This window comes from Musca domestica, unplaced genomic scaffold (genome assembly GCF_030504385.1).
Source record: "Musca domestica strain aabys unplaced genomic scaffold, Musca_domestica.polishedcontigs.V.1.1 14, whole genome shotgun sequence".
Classification (NCBI taxonomy): Eukaryota; Metazoa; Arthropoda; class Insecta; order Diptera; family Muscidae; genus Musca; species Musca domestica.
This window is the reverse complement of record NW_026712192.1, coordinates 9,606,246-9,627,982: the sequence shown is the minus strand read 5'-3', so window position 1 is coordinate 9,627,982 and position 21,737 is coordinate 9,606,246. Positions and strand designations below refer to the sequence as shown.

At 35.8% G+C, this 21,737-nt stretch overlaps 3 protein-coding genes across 3 annotated transcripts; 2 read left to right on the top strand and 1 right to left on the bottom strand.

The window, feature by feature from the left end:
* The first annotated feature begins 351 nt into the window (after positions 1 to 351).
* LOC101891407 (probable cytochrome P450 28d1) lies at positions 352 to 11,714 on the top strand. Its single transcript, XM_020037000.1, has 8 exons — positions 352 to 550; positions 630 to 768; positions 5,063 to 5,170; positions 5,235 to 5,342; positions 5,409 to 5,828; positions 5,897 to 6,014; positions 11,108 to 11,371; positions 11,537 to 11,714. The coding sequence occupies exons 1-8, from the start codon at positions 363 to 365 to the stop codon at positions 11,701 to 11,703; spliced, it is 1,512 nt and encodes a 503-aa protein (XP_019892559.1). The 5' UTR covers positions 352 to 362; the 3' UTR covers positions 11,704 to 11,714.
* Positions 11,715 to 14,948: 3,234 nt separating this feature from the next.
* Positions 14,949 to 16,212, bottom strand: LOC101891587 (probable cytochrome P450 28d1). The gene is made up of 4 exons (XM_005184259.4): positions 15,792 to 16,212; positions 15,613 to 15,730; positions 15,270 to 15,539; positions 14,949 to 15,210 (listed from the first exon to the last, which is right to left on the bottom strand). The coding sequence occupies exons 1-4, from the start codon at positions 16,182 to 16,184 to the stop codon at positions 15,047 to 15,049; spliced, it is 945 nt and encodes a 314-aa protein (XP_005184316.2). The 5' UTR covers positions 16,185 to 16,212; the 3' UTR covers positions 14,949 to 15,046.
* Positions 16,213 to 18,948: 2,736 nt separating this feature from the next.
* On the top strand, positions 18,949 to 19,550 carry LOC131801059 (probable cytochrome P450 28d1). Its single transcript, XM_059119026.1, has 2 exons — positions 18,949 to 19,207; positions 19,373 to 19,550. The coding sequence occupies exons 1-2, from the start codon at positions 18,976 to 18,978 to the stop codon at positions 19,537 to 19,539; spliced, it is 399 nt and encodes a 132-aa protein (XP_058975009.1). The 5' UTR covers positions 18,949 to 18,975; the 3' UTR covers positions 19,540 to 19,550.
* Positions 19,551 to 21,737: the final 2,187 nt, after the last annotated feature.

The following is a 21,737-nucleotide window of genomic DNA, read 5'->3' as shown; positions in this document are numbered from 1 at the left end:
TATTTCTTCAAACCAAACATTCCATATTTGCCGTTCATGAATTAACTTAGTTCACTATTCAGTACTTGCCGCATTTATGCAGGTTGAGATATTGTATGGGGCATGCATTCTCCATACTCCATATGTGCTCATAATAAACTCAAAATATGAACCCCTATTTTCAGTACAACACTCAATCCATTGTGGTTCGTAATTTAAAATAATTTATAAAATATGTAAAATCATAGTTCTTCATTATTAGATATACGCATTGTTAAATTGACACCATACGCACACTCGGCAGTTATATTCAATACATGTTCCGGTAAACATTGTCTCGCACATCGTGGCAAGCGTAACATTCAACAAATAGCCAAGAGAAAATGATAACAACAATACTCTGGTTGATCTGCTTCAATTTAATACTCTTGTATATGTTTCTCGTCTGGAATTTTGACTATTGGAAAAAACGTGGTGTCAACGGTCCCAGACCGAAACCATTTGTGGGCAACTTTCCAAGTGTGTTTACACAGAAACGTCATATCGCCTTCGACATACAAGAAATATATGAGTGAGTTTCAAGTTGATATCTTAAAGTGTGTGAGCAGTTGATTAAATCACGAACTCTTCTCTTTTTTTTTACATTGCAGACAATACAAAGCCACAGATAACTATGTGGGCATTTTCAATTGCCGGACACCACTGTTGATGATAACAAGTACCGATTTGATAAAACAAATATTGGTCAAAGATTTTCAAAATTTCCGTGATAATGAAGTGTCGACAATGGTGAGTACAAGGTGAGAAAAGGTAATTTATTTTGGAATACGGAATACATACTGGACTACAAAATTACTTAGAATTTTCAAATTTGTACTGAAAATGTGCTTGTCTGGATACTAATTCTAATTTTAATTCTAATTCCACCATACTATGGAGGGTATATTAACTTTGCCATTCCGTTTCATACTCATGTCAGATCCAACAAAGTATATATATATATATTCTTGATCAGCGTAAAATTTTACGTCGATTTAGCGACGCTCGTCTGTCTGTTGTAATCACGCTATCTTTTGAACGAATTGAGATAGAAGGCTAAAATTTTGCACACATGTTTATTTTGCAGATTAAGTAGGCAGGTTAAACTCGTAAATGGGCCATGTAGGTCCACGTTTTCATATAACCTCCATATAACGGTACCTCCCGATATTCGGTATTTTGATGATTTTGTTTCACATTTGGTATTTGAAGTTCGAAATGGATACTACAGCCTAAGACGAAAAATTTTCTCTGCAGGTCCACGTCTTCGTATAGCCACCATATAACGGTACCTTCCAAAATTCGGTATTTTGATGATTTCAGCGTCATTATTCACCTGAATTGTTTCAAATTTGGTATTTGAAGTTCGCGATAAATACTACAGCATAAAAGAGAAAATGGGCTATGTAGGTCCACTTCATCGTATAGCCCCCATATAACGGCACCTCCCAATATTCGGTATTTTGATGACTTTAGCGTCATTATTCACCAGAATTGTTTCAAATTTCCTATTTGAAGTTCGTATTGGATACTACAGCTTATGACAGAAAATTGTCTATGTAGGTCCACGTCTTCGTATAACTCCCATATAACGATACTTCCCAATATTCGATATTTTGAAGATTTTAGCGTCATTATTCACCGGAGTAGTTTCAAATTACGAATTTAGAGTTTATAGTTCCCACAGTCTGTGACAGAAAATTTTTGATGCAGGTCGAGGTCTTCGTATAGGTCCTATATATCAGTACCTCCCTATATTCGGTATTTTGAGGATTTTAGGTACAATACCCACCGAAATTGTTTGAGATGTAGTATTTGTAGTTCGTAAGAAAATTGTCTGTGCAGGTCCACGTCTTCGTGTAGCCCTCATATAACGGTACCTCCCGATATTCCGTATTTTTATGATTTTAGCTACATTATTCATCGTTTATATCAAGTTTCGAATTTGAATATGACAAACAATGCCTATGTAGGTACACGTCGTATAGATCCCAATATAACGGATATATTCGGTATTTTTAAGATTTTAACAGAATCTATAACGGATTTTTTTTTCTGAAAATTTCCGAAAGCGAAAAGTCCATCTTAAAATTTGAATTAGTTCCAAGAGTTCGTGTTAGGCCTTTTTAGTACTTAAAATATATGTTTTTTTCTTTTTGACAACTTTTTCTAATCATAACTTCATATATCGGACTTATTTTTCCATCTTTCTGGGTTTTCTATAGTTTTCAACTTTTTCCCTTATATAATAGGAGCTTTTTTATATCTTACACCAAGAAGTGTTTTAAATCTGTCAATTTGTAGTTGGCCGAGCAGGATATTGGTAAAACCATCCAATTTTTCTGTTCAAAACTATTTCAACATCTTCATATGTAAACCCAAGAAACCAGCAGTGACCTCAATAGCAAATTTCAGAATTTCCGCTCTATCCCAGGAACAAATTTAGTACGCATATCCAAAACAATCCTCACCCCTTCACCAAATACACAATTTTATTTCTATCCCTTCACCCAAACTACAAATGAACAGCGAACTTAATGATAAATTTCACATTTTATGCACTATCTGTTCACCCAAAGCCAAATTGTACCAAACATAGTACTATTTGGTACTTTTCGTGCACTTGTAGTATACGTTTCTAAGCTCTATTGGTTCACCCAAATCCAAATTGTACCAATTAGTACACTTAAGTACAAATTTCCATAACTACCCATATCATACAATCCAAAAGAAATCTTATTTTTAAATTTCAGGACTCTAACTCTACCGGTTCCACCAAAATTTTAATTGTACTATTTATAAACATATACAGGGTGAGATAAAAAAAACTGCAACAAAGTCAAATGGCATATTTTTTACTTTTTTTTATTTTATTGAATGAAAGCAAAAAATTTCCAAAAGAGCATCAAATTTTAGAATAAGTTTAGATTTGTTCGAGTTGGTCACCGAATTATGGCCTTCAAACGGCCAATGAAACCGTCACACGCTGCCCGCATATTGCTCTACGGTAATTTGGCCCATTCCCGGCGAAGCGCTTGCTTGAGGTGATCGACACTTTGGTATTATTTACTGCCAACCTTGCTTTCCAAAATACTCCAGACATAATAGTAGGGATTGGTATCCGGAGATTTTTGTGGCCATGGTGCGCTGGAAATGAAGCGAGGAAACTCATTTTGTAACCATTTTGTTGGTTTACAAACTGCTGGACAAAGAATATTTTCTCATCGGAGAAAACCAAATTCGGCAGTTCACCTCTTTCGGCCAAGCGAAGCAACTCGTTAGCTCTTTTGAGTCTATTTTCTTTCTATTACGGTGTAAGTTCCGTTCCGAATAAAATATTGCGATACGTTCAGCTCACGAGCCATTTGACGTTGAGCTACGCTGCCAGTATCACGGTAGCGAGCGATGCTACTAGACACAAAAGAGTTATTCACATTTAAATGCTGGAGTGTCCTAACGATAGTCAGTTGTGGGTTTCCAGTCAAATAACAAGTTAAGAAGCAGTAAGTTCGGGCGGGCCGAACTCTGAATACACTCCACCATTTCGAACGAATTTAAAAAATTATCAAAAAATAAAATCCTTAAAAAATTCTATTAAAGTTTCAAAAATACCAAATATAGCCGTTATATTGGGGTCTATACGACGTGGACTTACATAGGAATTGATTGCCATTACCATTTTCAAATTCGAAACTGGAAATAAACGGTGAATAATGTAGCTAAGATCATCAAAATATCGTATATAGGGAGGTACCTTTATATCGGAGCTGTGTGAAGACTTGGATCAGCATAGAAAATTTTCTGTCACAGGCTGTAGCATTCATAACGAACTTCAAATAAGACATCCCAAACAATTTCGGTGGGTTTTGTACCTAAACTCGTCAAAATACCGAATATAGGGAGGTACTGATGTATGGGGCCTATACGAAGACCTGGACCTGCATAGACAATTTTCTGCCACAGACTGTAGTTCCCATTACGAACTTCAAATACCAAATTTGAAACAATTCCTGTGAATAATGTCGCTAAAATCATCAAACTACCGAATATCGGGACGTACCGTTATATGGGGGCTATACGAAGACGTGAACCTGCACAGATAATTTTCTGTCTTAGGCTGTAGTATCCATTTCGAACTTCAAATACCAAATTTGAAAAAATTCCGGTGAATAATATCGCTAAAATCATCAAAATACCGAATATCGGGAGGTACCGTTATATGGAGGTTATATGAAGATGTGGACCTACATGGTCAATTTACGAACTTACATTTTACTCTGATCGAGAATATATATACTTTGTTGAATCTGACATGAGTATTTCGAGGAGTTACAAACGGAATGACAAAGTTAATATACCCTCCATAGTATGGTGAAGGGTATAAAAAGATATCACACTATCATGCTTGAATTCCATCACGTATAACTTTTTTTTGGAAAAATGCTTTTCTACGATTGCAAATAATATGATGAGCTGTTACTGGAATAATTTTTACAGCTGTCAGACGACTGGGTTAGAAATGACAGCAGTTTGAAGTTGGTTGCAGTTTTTTCATCTGAGAATGTGTGCACATATAAGTAAGACTTTCCCAAGTTCCTAACCAATACCCCAATCCTACAATGTGATAGTAATCCTATTTTCAAATTTCAGCGTGTCAGCTCCATCGGTTCACCAAAAATCGAGATTTTACCAAATTTAGTACCGTTATTACAGAAATGCAAATTTCGAAAACTACCTTCATATCCCATTCCTACTCTCCGCCAGTAATGGATTCCAGTTTCATCCGTTCCTCCAAATTCAACTTGTACTAAATTAGTTTTGTACTTTTCGTATACATGAATACACACTACCAAATCTACCTCCATATTTATATATTTTTATATACTCTAATGTATGGATATATTTAATATATGGTGGAGAGTATAAAAAATCCCCAAATTCAATAGGGTAGGGTATTGACAAAAGAAAAAAATTCTCAAAAAAGTATTCAAATTTGATACAGTTTTTAACATGAAGCGTTAAAAGCAAACGTTATATTTTTCAGGTTGATGAAAATTCTGATTTTACTTTGGCTAATAATCCAACAGCCATGAAAGGAGATGAATGGGTTGAACGACGAGCTGAAATTGTACCTGGATTGGCAGTGCCGAGGGTAAATAATATGAAATATAGATCGATGTGTCAATCTCTTTGAACTCTCATATATAACGTTCCAGTTGAAGTCGGGTTTCTCGGTAACATCAAAAATCTGCAAAAAATTAGTGAGCTACATTGAGAGAGAAAATAAGAAGACAGGATCTATGACAATATTTGATATTAATGATGTAAGTATTTAGAAAGTCTTTGCAAGGAATGTAGGGAAAGACAATTTGTGTTTTTCTTCCTTACAGCTCACGTTACGTTTGTCCTGCGAAATTGTTACCGACAGTATCTTGGGCCAAAAAGCTGATGCATTTTCCAACAATAAACCCCCAGCAATGGTGGATCACATCAAATCGTATTCAGAACAATCATTCATACACATTATCTACATGGTACTTACGGGCCTGGTCCCGGCTCTCAAGAAATACAAAAAATTGCGTTTCGTAAGAAAGCCAATAGAGAAATTTTTTATTCGCTTCATTCACAATTCATTCAAAAAGAGGCAACAACATAAGGAGCAAAGAAATCGTTCCGATTTCCTCAACTATTTACTACAGTTACACGAAAGTAAGCGACTAAAGGTGGAAGAATTGACGGGACACGCCTTGAGTGTACTTTTAGATGGTTATGTGACAATATCTCAAGTTATATCGCACTGTTTGCTGCTGGTTGGTATTGGGAAATCAATTTGGAAATTATTTTAATAATAGTATTTAAATTGTGTTAATTTGTTTAGCTAGCGCGAGATCCGGCACGCCAAAGAATGTTGTTCAAGGAAATAATTGAAAAGCTGGGCGAAGGCAGCGATTTTGAGACCGTTTCGAATTTGGAATACTTGAATGCATGCATACATGGTAAGTTTGAAAATGGATTGATAATTCTAAGGCATGGCAGAGTCATTTGCACCGCGGTGATGTTGCGTTAAAGTAACACCAGTGCCAAGACTTTACTTTACGAAATGCTTTTAACCGCAACAAACATCCATTACAACGGGGAGGACTTTAAGCTCTATTTCAGGACCAGCAAGAATTTTAAATTTTTAACATTTTTGAAAATATTTGAGAAAATTGGTAGTCGTTCTCTATCTGTTTGAAGAGTTTGTTTCTATAATAATGAGTTAGAAAGCGTCAGTCGGTGTTCATACTCAGAAAAAACCTTTAAATTTGAATAATTATTTCTATGCATCATTTTTTGAGGGACATACCATAAAGATTAGACCTACGTGCTATTTAATGTTTTCGTCTTGTAAAAATAATGCAGCGGGAAAAGTTTGCAGAAAACCTTGGAAAATGTAGCATTTCAAAGGAGTTATGGCCGGCCGTACTTAGCTACTTTTTCACTTGTATTTTTTGCAAAGGCTTTGGTCAGATTTCCCAATCGAGGCTAAACCAGTAAAACAAGTCTTAAAGTCGGTATAAAATTAAGCAGCTATTTCTGAGTTGTATTTGATACTGCGGAGGACAAAAATAACAAATCGAATGAACAATATATATGGGAGCTATATCTATATCTGAAACAATTTCGATCAAATTTGGTATACTTATTTCTTCATTTGGTCGTAATTACACGTTTGGGAAAATCGGACGAAGACATGAGCTATATTTAAATTTTGCCGGATTATCTCCAATTTCAATACGGAACGTCCTTGGGTCAAACAAATGACTTGTGTAAAATTTCATCTGGATCGGGCAATAAATACGACCTGTACTTTGTTTACAAAAATATATGAACAAACAGACGGACGTATATGCAAAAATCGATCCAGAATGTAATTCCATGCAGATAATCTAAAGGAACTATTGGTCTATTTCGTTTCCTTTTGGCTGTTACAAACATAATAGCCCCACCACCTTGTGATGTAGGGTATAATAAATAGGACTGCCTTTATATAAGGATTCGCTATATTAGCAACCATTTTTTCAGATTTAAAACTTTTTATTAGTCCAATTTTAATTTCAAGCTAATTACCCTTCTTTCCTTTAGCACATTTTTAAGTGTTTCATAAATTAATAAAAGTGTTAATAATTTAATAAAACACACACTTAAATCTTGCCTCAAAAGGGCAAGTGCTATTGTCCCCACGTATACGCACAATAGCAAAGAAAAGGAATTCTCCTGTTTCAGGTACAGATGCCAATAAGTGTTGCCAAACATTGTAAAATTTCAAAAAAAAAAAAAAAAAAGTAAAAAAGTTGTAAGTTTGGCCGTGTCGAACTTTGAATACTCTCCACAATTTAGAACGAATTTACTAATTTTCAAATAAAATAAATAAATAAAATAAAATTCGTTTCTTAAAATCTTAAAAATACCAAATGTAGCCGCTCAAATGTAGGGCTCAAACGGCGACGTGGACCTGCATATGCAACTTTTGTCATAAGCTATAACAATATCAAATGCGAAACTTGAAAAAAAAAAATCGGTGAATGATGTAGCTAAAATCATCAATATAGGGAGGTACTATTATATGGGGGCTATACCAAAATGCGGACCTGCACAGACAATTTTCTGCCTGAAGCTGTAGCATTCATTACGAACTGCAAATACCAAATTTGAAACAATTCGAGTGAATAATGTCGCTAATATCATCAAAGTGCCGAATATCGAGAGGTACCGTTATATGGGGGCTATACGAATACGTGGAAATATCACAGTTGAAACAATTCCGGTAAATAATGACGCTAAAATCATCAAAATACCGAATATCGGGAGGTACCGTTATATGTGGGCTATACCAAAACCTGGATCTACATGGCCCATTTTCAATACCAAATGTTCTGCAGACATAATATACATTTAAGTTAAATTTTATCAATCTACTTCATTTCGTTCGGACTGATGGATAGACGGACGGACATCGCTAAATCGACATAGAATTTTATGCTGATATAGAATATATATACTGTGTGGGTTCTAAAATGTATATTCGAGGTGTTACAAACGGTATGACAAAGTAAAAAATAAAAACAGTTAAAAATTTAAGCTTTTTTGGCGAAGGTCCCCTAAGAATTGAACCGATTTCATCTAATTTATTTATTTATTTTTTTTTTTTTTTTTGACGTAAAAATCATTTGAATATTAAGCTCGATCTAAGTTTGGATTATTAGGATTATTACAATTACAAACAATAAGTCATTTTGGCCATATCAAAAATGCGGAAAAAATTAAAATTTCAAATGGAATATGAACAAGTAAGCAAAAGCTATAGTCGTGCGGGGCCGACCATGTGATACCCTACAACACTACAATATGTTAGAATTCCTTTTATGTCCAAATCAATTTTGGAAGATATCGCTTTCGAAATTATGTCACGGAGCACTGCCCAGTTATTACCTTTAGCATTTTGACCAGGGACTTTTGCCCAATATTTACGCATTTCCTCGTGCTCTTAGTTATTGTGGTCCATTTTACAGCTTAATATAGTCCAATGGTCATCCAAAGGATCGGACGATAATTGAAATCTGTATATAATAACCCCAACCTGTGTTGTATGGTGAAAAAATATAACAAAATGTACACTTCATAATATTGACTTATCAAAGTCAAATTGAAAAAATCGCATGCGATAAAAAAATATGAAAAATAAAAAAAATATCACAAAATACTTCAAAATCTATATTAACGTCATTATTTGCATATTTGCATATTTTTTAGATTTTATACAAGAGGGCATTCTGAATTGACAAAATTTGTCAAAATCGGTTCAACCATTCTTGAGATATAAGCATTCTAGCTAACATCCCCTGGAACAACTCTAGTTTAGTAAAAACTCTTAGATTTTTTCGAAATTTTTTCCAGAGGTAGGTATTTTTACCCTGATCCCGGGAAACTATTTTTTTCTTGGGGGACGGACCCGGGACCCCAGATTTTTGACCCGAAAGTCCGGGATCAAGACCCCACCTGGACCCGGATCCACTTACCCGATATACCCGATAGGGTATTGATTGAAAGCTTATGGAAATACCTATCCAACAAGTGGTCACATGAAGGGGTAAGTTGTCATGGTTCGGAAGTTATAGTCAAATTATCGATTTTTTGGACCCGGATTTTTTATAAATCTCCCAAAAAGTCAAAAAAGGGTCCATTATGGGGGTCAACAAAATTGTTTCCAAATTATAGCTGACACTCTTACCTTTCCAAAATGCTACAATTTGTGCTAATACCTTTTTCGGGTCCAGAGATATGGGTCTTTCCATCCGCATAACGCGATTCTAACCAGTTCATTAAAATGATGTTTTCAATAAAAAAGTGTTTATTTCGCTTAACAGTCGTCGGAATAACAAAAGTTTTCTAAATTTGGCACTTTTTGTAAATAGCCGGCCTTCGGCCGGGGCTTGAGATTTTCACCTATGGGTATGTCCGACACCGGCTAACGCGAACCAAAGGTTCATAATTTCGGCACTTTTTGTAAGTAGCCGGCCTTCGGCCGGGGCTTGAGATTTTCTCCTCTGGGTATGTCCTACACCGGCTAACGCGAACCAAAGTTTTGTAAATTGGATACCTTTTATAAGTAGCCGGCCTTCGGCCGGGGCTTGAGATTTTCTCCCCTGGGTATGTCCCACACCGGCTAACGCGAACCAAAGTTTTCTAAATTTGACACTTTTTGTAAATAGCCGGCCTTCGGCCGGGGCTTGAGACTTTCTCCTCTGGGTATGTCCCACACCGGCTAACGCGAACCAAAGTTTTCTAAATTGGATACCTTTTGTAAATAGGCGGCCTTCGGCCGGGGCTTGATACTTTCTCCTCTGGGTATGTCCCACACCGGCTAACGCGAACCAAAGTTTTCTAAATTGGATACCTTTTGTAAGTAGCCGGCCTTCGGCCGGGGCTTGAGATTTTCTCCTCTGGGTATGTCCTACACCGGCTAACGCGAACCAAAGACTTCTGAATTTCATGCTTACGCAAAATATACCTTTTTTATTGAAAACATAGTTTTAATGAACTGGTTATGCGGATGGAAAGACCCATATCTCTGAACTCAGTGAAGGTATTAGCACAAATTGTAGCATTTTGGAAAGGTAGAAATGTCAGCTATAATTTGGCATCAATTTTATTGTCCCCCATAATGGACCGTTTTCACCGTAACATCTTACCCCATCATGTGACGACTTGTTGGATAGGTATTTTCATAAGCTTTCCAACGATACCCATATTGTCTATATCGGGTAAGTGGATCCGGGTCTAGTCGGGGTCTTGAACCCGGACTTTCGGGTCAAAAATCTGGGGTCCCTGGTCCGTCCCCCAAGAAAAAAATAGTTTCCCGGGATCATGGTTAAAATACCTACCACTGAAAAAATTTTCGAAAAAATTGAAGAGTTTTTACTAAACTAGAGTTAAGCCCATCCCCTTCCTTTGCAAATATACATTTTATATATTTCGCTATATATATATCCGATATATTTACTATCGGCATCTACGTAACTTTCAGAATTGACCTGTTCGTCTATTTGTGATTACGCCGGGATTAAAAATATTCGCGCTTTAGTGGAAAATTTGACTTTAATTAAACACAAATGTTATGGTCTATTTCACCCACTATGACCACCAAAATTGGTGGTGCCCAGACCTAAGCTCTAGCCCCACGCTAACTTCCGCTTCAATTGGTCTATAATTACGACCTGTAGAGTAACTGCAAAATAGGGTTTTGGTCCATTTCAACCCCTAAATATTATGCGAAGTTCGGGCCATAATTGCGACCTGTAGAGTGATTACAAATTAACATGGACAGACGGGCGGACATACATAGCTAGATTGACTCAGCACGGCGAGATAGGAAGATCCATATATACTTTCCTATGTGGGAAACCAATATTTCGAAGTGTTACATAATTTTTGTCCCAATCAAACTTATAATACCCCCAACACATAGTGTTGTAGGGTATAAAAATTGGTCGATTCTAATGCTTTAATACATTGTTATTATTCAATACATTGTTATTTTTTTCTGCAGAAACCATACGAATCTTCCCGCCACTCACGTTTATGGTTAAAGTCTGCACTAAGCCTGCTGAATTGAAAAATAAGAAAGATGAGGTGTTGAAAATAGCTCAAGGAACTGCAATTTTGCTGCCAATTCATGCGATTTTAAATGATTCTGCATTATACACTCAACCTGGAAATTTCATTCCTGAACGATTTCTACATGGAAATTTAAAGAGATGCAAGGATAAGGGACTTTACTTAGCATTTAGTAATGGACCGAGGTCGTGTTTGGGTAAGTGCACAATTTAACATAAGTTCCGTTCCAGAACCTGCAAGTATCTACTAGTTCTCCAATTTTTTCGATATCATAAGGGGAAATTCAGTGAAACTTTTACATTCTTGCAGTTCTGGAAGAGACCAATAGCTAATCCTAATTTTATCGTTTTTGTATTTTTAGGTATGAACTTTTCATTGATTCAAATAAAAGCAGCTCTGGTGGAAATTATTCGCAACTTTGAAGTCATAATTAATCCGAAGACGCGAAGTAACAATGAATACAATCCCATTCATTTGCAGTCACAACTAGAAGGTGACATTTGGCTGGAGTTTAAAACAATTAAATAAAAAGTTTAGTTTTTATTGGAATGTGCATTAATTTGTTTTAATTTTTCTAAAATTCCTAAATTTAAAATTAACAACTAAGGTAGAAGATCTACCATCGTCATGTGATGTAAACAGTGCACTACTGTTTTCTGTGCTAATATAATCTTTCTATGCTACTGCCTACTGGTCCTCTATGGCTTAAAGCACTGCTGCCGATATCTGTTTTTCAATTCATTCGTTTTGTCTTTGGCACATTGAGAATGCAGTAACATCTCCATCAAAGTGTGGGTGGTTAGTTGTGTTGTGGTACAGTGATTTACGAGTTCTGTTTTCGGCTTGTCATTTTGGTATCTCATTTTAATGTCAGATTTTTGTCCTGATATTTTTGTTTTTAATTTATTTTTCGTGGTAATTCGGTAGATTATATTGCTTTTATCAGTTTTTCTTTTTAATTTTTTGTGACTTTGTTCGGCGGGGCAGACTTTATGATATCCTACACCGCTTTGCATTTTTAGTGGAGCTTCACATAACAAATAAAATTTTTTTATGGGAATTTGTGATCTGAAAATCTGAGCGGATCTCGATAAAATTTGGCAAAGTATTTCTAAGCTGTATTTTATAGATTTCCTGAACATCGTTTTTACGGAGTGAATGTTACGGCTGCGGGGAACAAATATAACAAGTTGGATGAACAATATATATGGGAGCTATATCTGAACCGATCTTCACAAAATTCCATCCCATTTGGGCTAATATTATACTTTTGATGCACAATAAAAGGCAAATCGGACGAAATTATATATGGCAGCTATATCCCAATCTGACCCGATCTCGATAAAATTTAGCAAAGGTATTATATGAGCTGTGTTTGATATATTTCCTCAAATATTGTTGTTACAGAGTGCATATTACGGCTGCGAAAGACAAAAATAACAAATCGGATGAACAATATATATGGGAGCTATAGCTATATTTGAACCGATTTCCATGCATTTTTTGTAAATAAAGTACAGGTCGCATTTATTGTCCGATCAAGATGAAACTTTGCACTAAATATTTGTTTGGTCCAAGGACGAACCCTATTTAAATTGGAGATAATCGCTCAACATTTTGATATGGCTCCCACAAATATTTTTGTCCTATTTGCCTTTTATTCTACACCAAATGTGTAACATTAGTCCGAATAGGATAGAATTTGGCACATAACCAATTTGAGCCTAGAAATAAGTGTCTTTAATTTGGTGAAAATCGGTTCAGATATACCTCCCATGTATATTGTTCAACCGATTTGTTATTTTTTTCCTCCACATCCGTAATATGCAATACTTAACAACGATATTTGGAGAAATATATCAAATACAGCTCAGAAATATTTTTGCCAAATTTTATCGAGATCGGTTCAGATTTGGAAAGGGAGCCCTTACATATACAAGTTTATTGTGTACCAATTGGTTGATATAAGCCCGAATTGAATAGATTTTGGCACATACGAACGAATTAGGACTCAGGATGTATCAAATTTGAAAATCAGTTAATATATAGCTATACGTCCCATATATATGTTTCTTCCGATTTTTTATGCCCGTAAAATACTCCCCACAACAACAATATTTAATACCAACTATCAGATACAGCATAGAAATGCCCCTGCCAAATTCTACCGAGATCAGTTCAGATTTGGATACAGCTCCCATTTAAATCTTCTTCCGATTACAAGTTTATTGTGCCTTAAAGTGCAATATCATCTCATGGATTTTTACGAATATCGCTTCAGACACAAATACCTTTTATTCTTTAATCTGTTCAAGTATCTTGGCAGCCCGAAACGACATAGGTATTTTTTAATGGCTGTATTACTGAAGTTGTAGGTCTGAATGACTTCAAAAGATCTGCTAATCTGAACAATGTCCTAAACACAGCTTCATTCGATTTTTATACCCTCCACCATAGTATGGAGGGTATATTATGTTTGTCATTCCATTTGTAACACCTCGAAATATACATTTTAGATCCCACAAAGTATATATATACTTGATCAGCATAAAATTCTATGTCGATTTATCCGTCCGTCCGTCTGTGGAAATCACTCTAGCTTTCAAACGAATTGAAGTAGAGTGATAAAATTTTACTCAAATGTATAGTAATTTCTACAGGACTTTTAGTATTGAAAACGGGTCATGTAGGTCCACGTTTTGGTATAGCCCCCATATAACGGTACCTCCCGTTATTCGGTATTTTGATGATTTTAGCGACATTATTCACCGGAATTCTTTCAAATTTGGTATTTTAAGTTCGCAATGGATACTACAGTCTAAGACATAAAATTGTCTGTGCAGGTCCACGTCTTCGTATAGCCCCCATATAATGGTACCTCCCGATATTCGGTATTTTGATGATTTTTGCGACATTATTCACCGGAATTGTTTCAAATTTGGTATTTGATGTTTGTAATGGATGCTACAGCCTATGACAGAAAATTGTCTGTGCAGGTCCACGTCTTCGTATAGCCCCCATATAATGGTACCTCCCGATATTCGGTATTTTGATGAGTTTAGCGACATTATTCACCGGAATTGTTTCAATTTTGGTATTTGATGTTTGTAATTGATGCTACAGCCTATGAGAGGAGATTATCTGTGCAGGTCCACGTCTTCGTATTGCCCCCTTATAAAAACACCTCCCGATATTCGGTATTTGATGATTGTAGCGACATTATTCACCGGAATTGTTTCAAATTTGGTATTTGATGTTTGTAATTGATGCTACAGCCTATGAGAGGAGATTATCTGTGCAGGTACACGTCTTCGTATAGCCCCCATATAACGGTATCTCCCGATATTCGGTAATTTGATGATTTTAGAGACATTATTCACCGGAATTGTTTATAATTTGGTATTTGAAGTTCGTAATGGATACTACATCATAAGACAAAAAATCGTCTGAGCAGATCCACCTCTTCGTATAGACCCCATATAACCTCCCGTTATTCGCTATTTTGATGAATTTAGCGACATTACTCACGGTAATTGTTTCAAATTTGGTATTTGAATATTGTAATGGTTTATGGCAAAAGTTACCTATGCCGGTCCATGTCATCTTATGGACCTTAATATAACAGCTACATTCGGTATTTTTAATATTTTGACAGAATTTTTAACGGATTTTATTGTTTCTGAGAATTGCCAAATTCGTTCCAAATGGTTCGGCCCGGCCTGTTATTTTGTTCTCCATTATTCTTCCCTCTACAGACTTGACACAAACATAGCTTGTAATATTACTAGCTTAATCAAGATATTTTATTACTTAACTTTTTCATTCAGTTAATATAATTTATGTATTCCATATCAAGACAACGAGATCAAGTTTAGAGTAATTCAAAATCTAAATATATTCCACCATCAAGACGGGCCAAGAAATATGTAGGATCCAAGTCATAATCAGTGCGAGTTTTGGGATTTGGCTTAACACGGAATGATGTTAAAATTTCCACCAAGGCGGCCTTAATTTGGACAAAACCAAAAGTTACACCTGAAGGAAGATTTAAAGTCAGTGTGAAATTGTAGGCATACATTTATTGATTTCCATACCTAGACAAATTCTTGGACCATCGCCATAACACCAATAGACGCCTTTGGAGAGATATTTCTTAACGCCACCGCTTTCTTCTAAAAATCTTTCCGGAAGGAATTCCAAAGCATCCGGGTAATAATCATCGTCCATCATAATCGGATATTTGGGAATAATGACCAACATACCACGGGGAACTTTGAAGGTTTTGCCATTTTTATTTGTCAATTCGATGGGTTCGGTGCAAATTTTACGAGAAAACAAATCCACCGGAAACAAACGTAGAGATTCTGAAACAAAATGTTTGAGAGATAAACACTAATGAAACTCTCCGATACTAAAGACCTTTGTGGAAACTCTTACCAAGGATACACGAATTAAGATAGGGCAATTCATGAATGGCATTAAAATCTCGATTTGAAGATAAATTTTCTTGAATTTCCAGTCGCAATTTTTCTTGTTTCTCTGGATGACGAGCCAACTGAAAAATAAATGAATAGCAAATATTAAGCTGTAGTACATACCTGTACTACTATATTTACCAGTAACAATGTATGAGCCAGAATCGATGACACTGTTTCGAATCCATCCAATATGAAAGTCATTGCGTGAGCACACAATTCCATATGGGTTAAATTCTTCTTTTCTTGCAATTGCAAGAGGTAATTAAGGAAATCGACTCTTTCTTGTGCTGCTAGATGAGATTTTCGCATTTCCATTGTTTTGCCCATTAAATCGACAAAATACTCTTCGAATTCCTTACTTATCGATCGAACTTTTTTAATCTTTGCAATACTTGGCAGTAGACCGGTAAGGATCATGTAGACTGGATGAAATCGAAACATTTCATGTCGTTTGACCAGCAATGGTGAGTTAACATCTTTGAAGCTGTCGCTCTGCAAACCCATTACACAATCGGCAATGACATCGGCCATAAATCGAGACGTTATCTGAAATCAATAAAAAAAATTCGGGTATAGTAAAGTTTAAGAGGTGCAGATTCGATTATGAAGAATAGGAAGATTACTGCGGAAACTGCGAGGAAGCCGTATAGGTATGGATTCCGGTGTGGGACTGCAAACAGTTAAATACTTGCTCAAATAATAAAAAGTTGTGTCGCACAAAAAAAGTTAAAAACAAGTTAAAAACAAGTAAAACAAGTAAGCAAAGGCTACAGTAGAGCGGGGCCGACCGTTGAATACCCTACAACACTATAATAAATGATACAATTTATATAGGCGAGATACTCGAAAGAATTCCACAAGATATTGTGCCAAATAATAAAGAAAACCATCAGGTTTCGTTCTCTAATTTTCGAATAATAGCAACTTAAACTAATTTGCTCATTTCCAATTTGGCTTTTGCAATGTCCGGTAACCCCCATTCAAATGTGCGTGAGAATCGGTTGATAATTACGACCTGCTGACAATTTTGCAGTTTTTTGGTCCATTTCAACCCCTAAATATATGGCGATCATCTCCAAAAAGAGTAGGCTTCTATTCTGACCCACATCTTATCCCCATGCAAAATTTCGTAAGGATCGGGCCATAAATGCGATCTGTATATGATATCCTGATATCCTAAGTACTTAGTTTTGTTAGCTGTAGAAATATTACCAAATGTTTAATTTAAAATGAAAATATGCCAAAAATATGACAAAATTGAAAAAATATGAGAAAATTTTAAAAAATCAATATTTTCATCTTCATAGAGATATTTTTATGCGATTTTTTAGACGTTGTTTCTTTCCTGCCAAGAGGCCATTCTGAATTAATGAGAACTGTCGAAATCAGTTCAGCCGTTCTCGACATATAAGAGATCTTTCAAGCATATCTTCTTTGATAGACATATATATCGCACATATTTCGCTATATATCCGATTTATTGGATGTTAACATCAATGTAAAGGTCAGAAGTAACCTTGTCATGGCTTTGTGATTTCGCCGGTATTTAAAATATTCGCGGTTTAATGAAAAATTTTGAATTTTTTCAACACAAAAGATATGGTATATTTTACCCGCTAAATATTATCCGATGACCACCCAAATTGGTAAACTCTAGCTACATGCGAAATTCCGCGTCGATTGGTCTATAATTGCGACCTGTATAGCTACTGCAAAATCCGACATTTTTTCAGTATTTGGTCCATTTCAACCCCTAAATATTATGCGATCATCTCCAAAAGAAATAGGGTTCTATTCTGACCTAAGACCCACCTCCATTATAAATTTCGTGAAGATCGGGCCATAATTGCGACCTGTAGAGTGATTACAAATTAACATGGACAGACGGACAGACGGACGGACAGACGGACGGACGGACATACATAGGGTATAAAAACGGCCGAGCCGAACTTTAAATACCATCCACCTTAGGGTAAAGGAAACATTAGAACCCATTATGACCCACAAATACCACTTTTTAGACATATTAATGGGAAAATGTTCCAAAAATCATCAAAATACCATATATCGGGAGGTCCCGTTATATGGGAGTTATACCAAAACGTGAACCTTTACATACAATGTTTCGACACCGGATCTAGAACCCATTATGACCAACACATACCAATTTTTAGACAAATCCGTGAAAACATGTGGCAAATATCATCAAAATACCCAATATCTGGAGGTACCTTTATATCGGAGTTATACTAAAATGTGAGCCTATACATACAATGTTTCGCCACCGGAGCTCGAATCCATTATGACCAACATATACCAATTTTTAGACAAATCCGTGAAAAATGTGGCAAAAATCATAAAAATCATCATCTCTCAATGACCCCTTGAAATATGGTCAATGACCTCATGACCTGGGGTCACCGGGGGAAAGAAGTAGCGAGAGAGGAAGAAGGAGGGACAGAGAAAAAGAGGAAGATGGAAGAAAGAGGAGATTGTCTATATCGGGTAAGTGGATCCGGGTCTAGTCGGGGTCTTGAACCCGGACTTTCGGGTCAAAAATCTGGGGTCCCAGGTCCGTCCCCCAAGAAAAAAATAGTTTCCCGGGATCATGGTTAAAATACCTACCACTGAAAAAATTTTCGAAAAAATTGAAGAGTTTTTACTAAACTAGAGTTAAGCCCATCCCCTTCCTTTGCAAATATACATTTTATATATTTCGCTATATATATATCCGATATATTTACTATCGGCATCTACGTAACTTTCAGAATTGACCTGTTCGTCTATTTGTGATTACGCCGGGATTAAAAATATTCGCGCTTTAGTGGAAAATTTGACTTTAATTAAACACAAATGTTATGGTCTATTTCACCCACTATGACCACCAAAATTGGTGGTGCCCAGACCTAAGCTCTAGCCCCACGCTAACTTCCGCTTCAATTGGTCTATAATTACGACCTGTAGAGTAACTGCAAAATAGGGTTTTGGTCCATTTCAACCCCTAAATATTATGCGAAGTTCGGGCCATAATTGCGACCTGTAGAGTGATTACAAATTAACATGGACAGACGGGCGGACATACATAGCTAGATTGACTCAGCACGGCGAGATAGGAAGATCCATATATACTTTCCTATGTGGGAAACCAATATTTCGAAGTGTTACATAATTTTTGTCCCAATCAAACTTATAATACCCCCAACACATAGTGTTGTAGGGTATAAAAATTGGTCGATTCTAATGCTTTAATACATTGTTATTATTCAATACATTGTTATTTTTTTCTGCAGAAACCATACGAATCTTCCCGCCACTCACGTTTATGGTTAAAGTCTGCACTAAGCCTGCTGAATTGAAAAATAAGAAAGATGAGGTGTTGAAAATAGCTCAAGGAACTGCAATTTTGCTGCCAATTCATGCGATTTTAAATGATTCTGCATTATACACTCAACCTGGAAATTTCATTCCTGAACGATTTCTACATGGAAATTTAAAGAGATGCAAGGATAAGGGACTTTACTTAGCATTTAGTAATGGACCGAGGTCGTGTTTGGGTAAGTGCACAATTTAACATAAGTTCCGTTCCAGAACCTGCAAGTATCTACTAGTTCTCCAATTTTTTCGATATCATAAGGGGAAATTCAGTGAAACTTTTACATTCTTGCAGTTCTGGAAGAGACCAATAGCTAATCCTAATTTTATCGTTTTTGTATTTTTAGGTATGAACTTTTCATTGATTCAAATAAAAGCAGCTCTGGTGGAAATTATTCGCAACTTTGAAGTCATAATTAATCCGAAGACGCGAAGTAACAATGAATACAATCCCATTCATTTGCAGTCACAACTAGAAGGTGACATTTGGCTGGAGTTTAAAACAATTAAATAAAAAGTTTAGTTTTTATTGGAATGTGCATTAATTTGTTTTAATTTTTCTAAAATTCCTAAATTTAAAATTAACAACTAAGGTAGAAGATCTACCATCGTCATGTGATGTAAACAGTGCACTACTGTTTTCTGTGCTAATATAATCTTTCTATGCTCCTGCCTACTGGTCCTCTATGGCTTAAAGCACTGCTGCCGATATCTGTTTTTCAATTCATTCGTTTTGTCTTTGGCACATTGAGAATGCAGTAACATCTCCATCAAAGTGTGGGTGGTTAGTTGTGTTGTGGTACAGTGATTTACGAGTTCTGTTTTCGGCTTGTCATTTTGGTATCTCATTTTAATGTCAGATTTTTGTCCTGATATTTTTGTTTTTAATTTATTTTTCGTGGTAATTCGGTAGATTATATTGCTTTTATCAGTTTTTCTTTTTAATTTTTTGTGACTTTGTTCGGCGGGGCAGACTTTATGATATCCTACACCGCTTTGAATTTTTAGTGGAGCTTCACATAACAAATAAAATTTTTTTATGGGAATTTGTGATCTGAAAATCTGAGCGGATCTCGATAAAATTTGGCAAAGTATTTCTAAGCTGTATTTTATAGATTTCCTGAACATCGTTTTTACGGAGTGAATGTTACGGCTGCGGGGAACAAATATAACAAGTTGGATGAACAATATATATGGGAGCTATATCTGAACCGATCTTCACAAAATTCCATCCCATTTGGGCTAATATTATACTTTTGATGCACAATAAAAGGCAAATCGGACGAAATTATATATGGCAGCTATATCCCAATCTGACCCGATCTCGATAAAATTTAGCAAAGGTATTATATGAGCTGTGTTTGATATATTTCCTCAAATATTGTTGTTACAGAGTGCATATTACGGCTGCGAAAGACAAAAATAACAAATCGGATGAACAATATATATGGGAGCTATAGCTATATTTGAACCGATTTCCATGCATTTTTTGTAAATAAAGTACAGGTCGCATTTATTGTCCGATCAAGATGAAACTTTGCACTAAATATTTGTTTGGTCCAAGGACGAACCCTATTTAAATTGGAGATAATCGCTCAACATTTTGATATGGCTCCCACAAATATTTTTGTCCTATTTGCCTTTTATTCTACACCAAATGTGTAACATTAGTCCGAATAGGATAGAATTTGGCACATAACCAATTTGAGCCTAGAAATAAGTGTCTTTAATTTGGTGAAAATCGGTTCAGATATACCTCCCATGTATATTGTTCAACCGATTTGTTATTTTTTTCCTCCACATCCGTAATATGCAATACTTAACAACGATATTTGGAGAAATATATCAAATACAGCTCAGAAATATTTTTGCCAAATTTTATCGAGATCGGTTCAGATTTGGAAAGGGAGCCCTTACATATACAAGTTTATTGTGTACCAATTGGTTGATATAAGCCCGAATTGAATAGATTTTGGCACATACGAACGAATTAGGACTCAGGATGTATCAAATTTGAAAATCAGTTAATATATAGCTATACGTCCCATATATATGTTTCTTCCGATTTTTTATGCCCGTAAAATACTCCCCACAACAACAATATTTAATACCAACTATCAGATACAGCATAGAAATGCCCCTGCCAAATTCTACCGAGATCAGTTCAGATTTGGATACAGCTCCCATTTAAATCTTCTTCCGATTACAAGTTTATTGTGCCTTAAAGTGCAATATCATCTCATGGATTTTTACGAATATCGCTTCAGACACAAATACCTTTTATTCTTTAATCTGTTCAAGTATCTTGGCAGCCCGAAACGACATAGGTATTTTTTAATGGCTGTATTACTGAAGTTGTAGGTCTGAATGACTTCAAAAGATCTGCTAATCTGAACAATGTCCTAAACACAGCTTCATTCGATTTTTATACCCTCCACCATAGTATGGAGGTATCGTATCGAAATATACATTTTAGATCCCACAAAGTATATATATTCTTGATCAGCATAAAATTCTATGTCGATTTATCCGTCCGTCCGTCTGTGGAAATCACTCTAGCTTTCAAACGAATTGAAGTAGAGTGATAAAATTTTACTCAAATGTATAGTAATTTCTACAGGACTTTTAGTATTGAAAACGGGTCATGTAGGTCCACGTTTTGGTATAGCCCCCATATAACGGTACCTCCCGTTATTCGGTATTTTGATGATT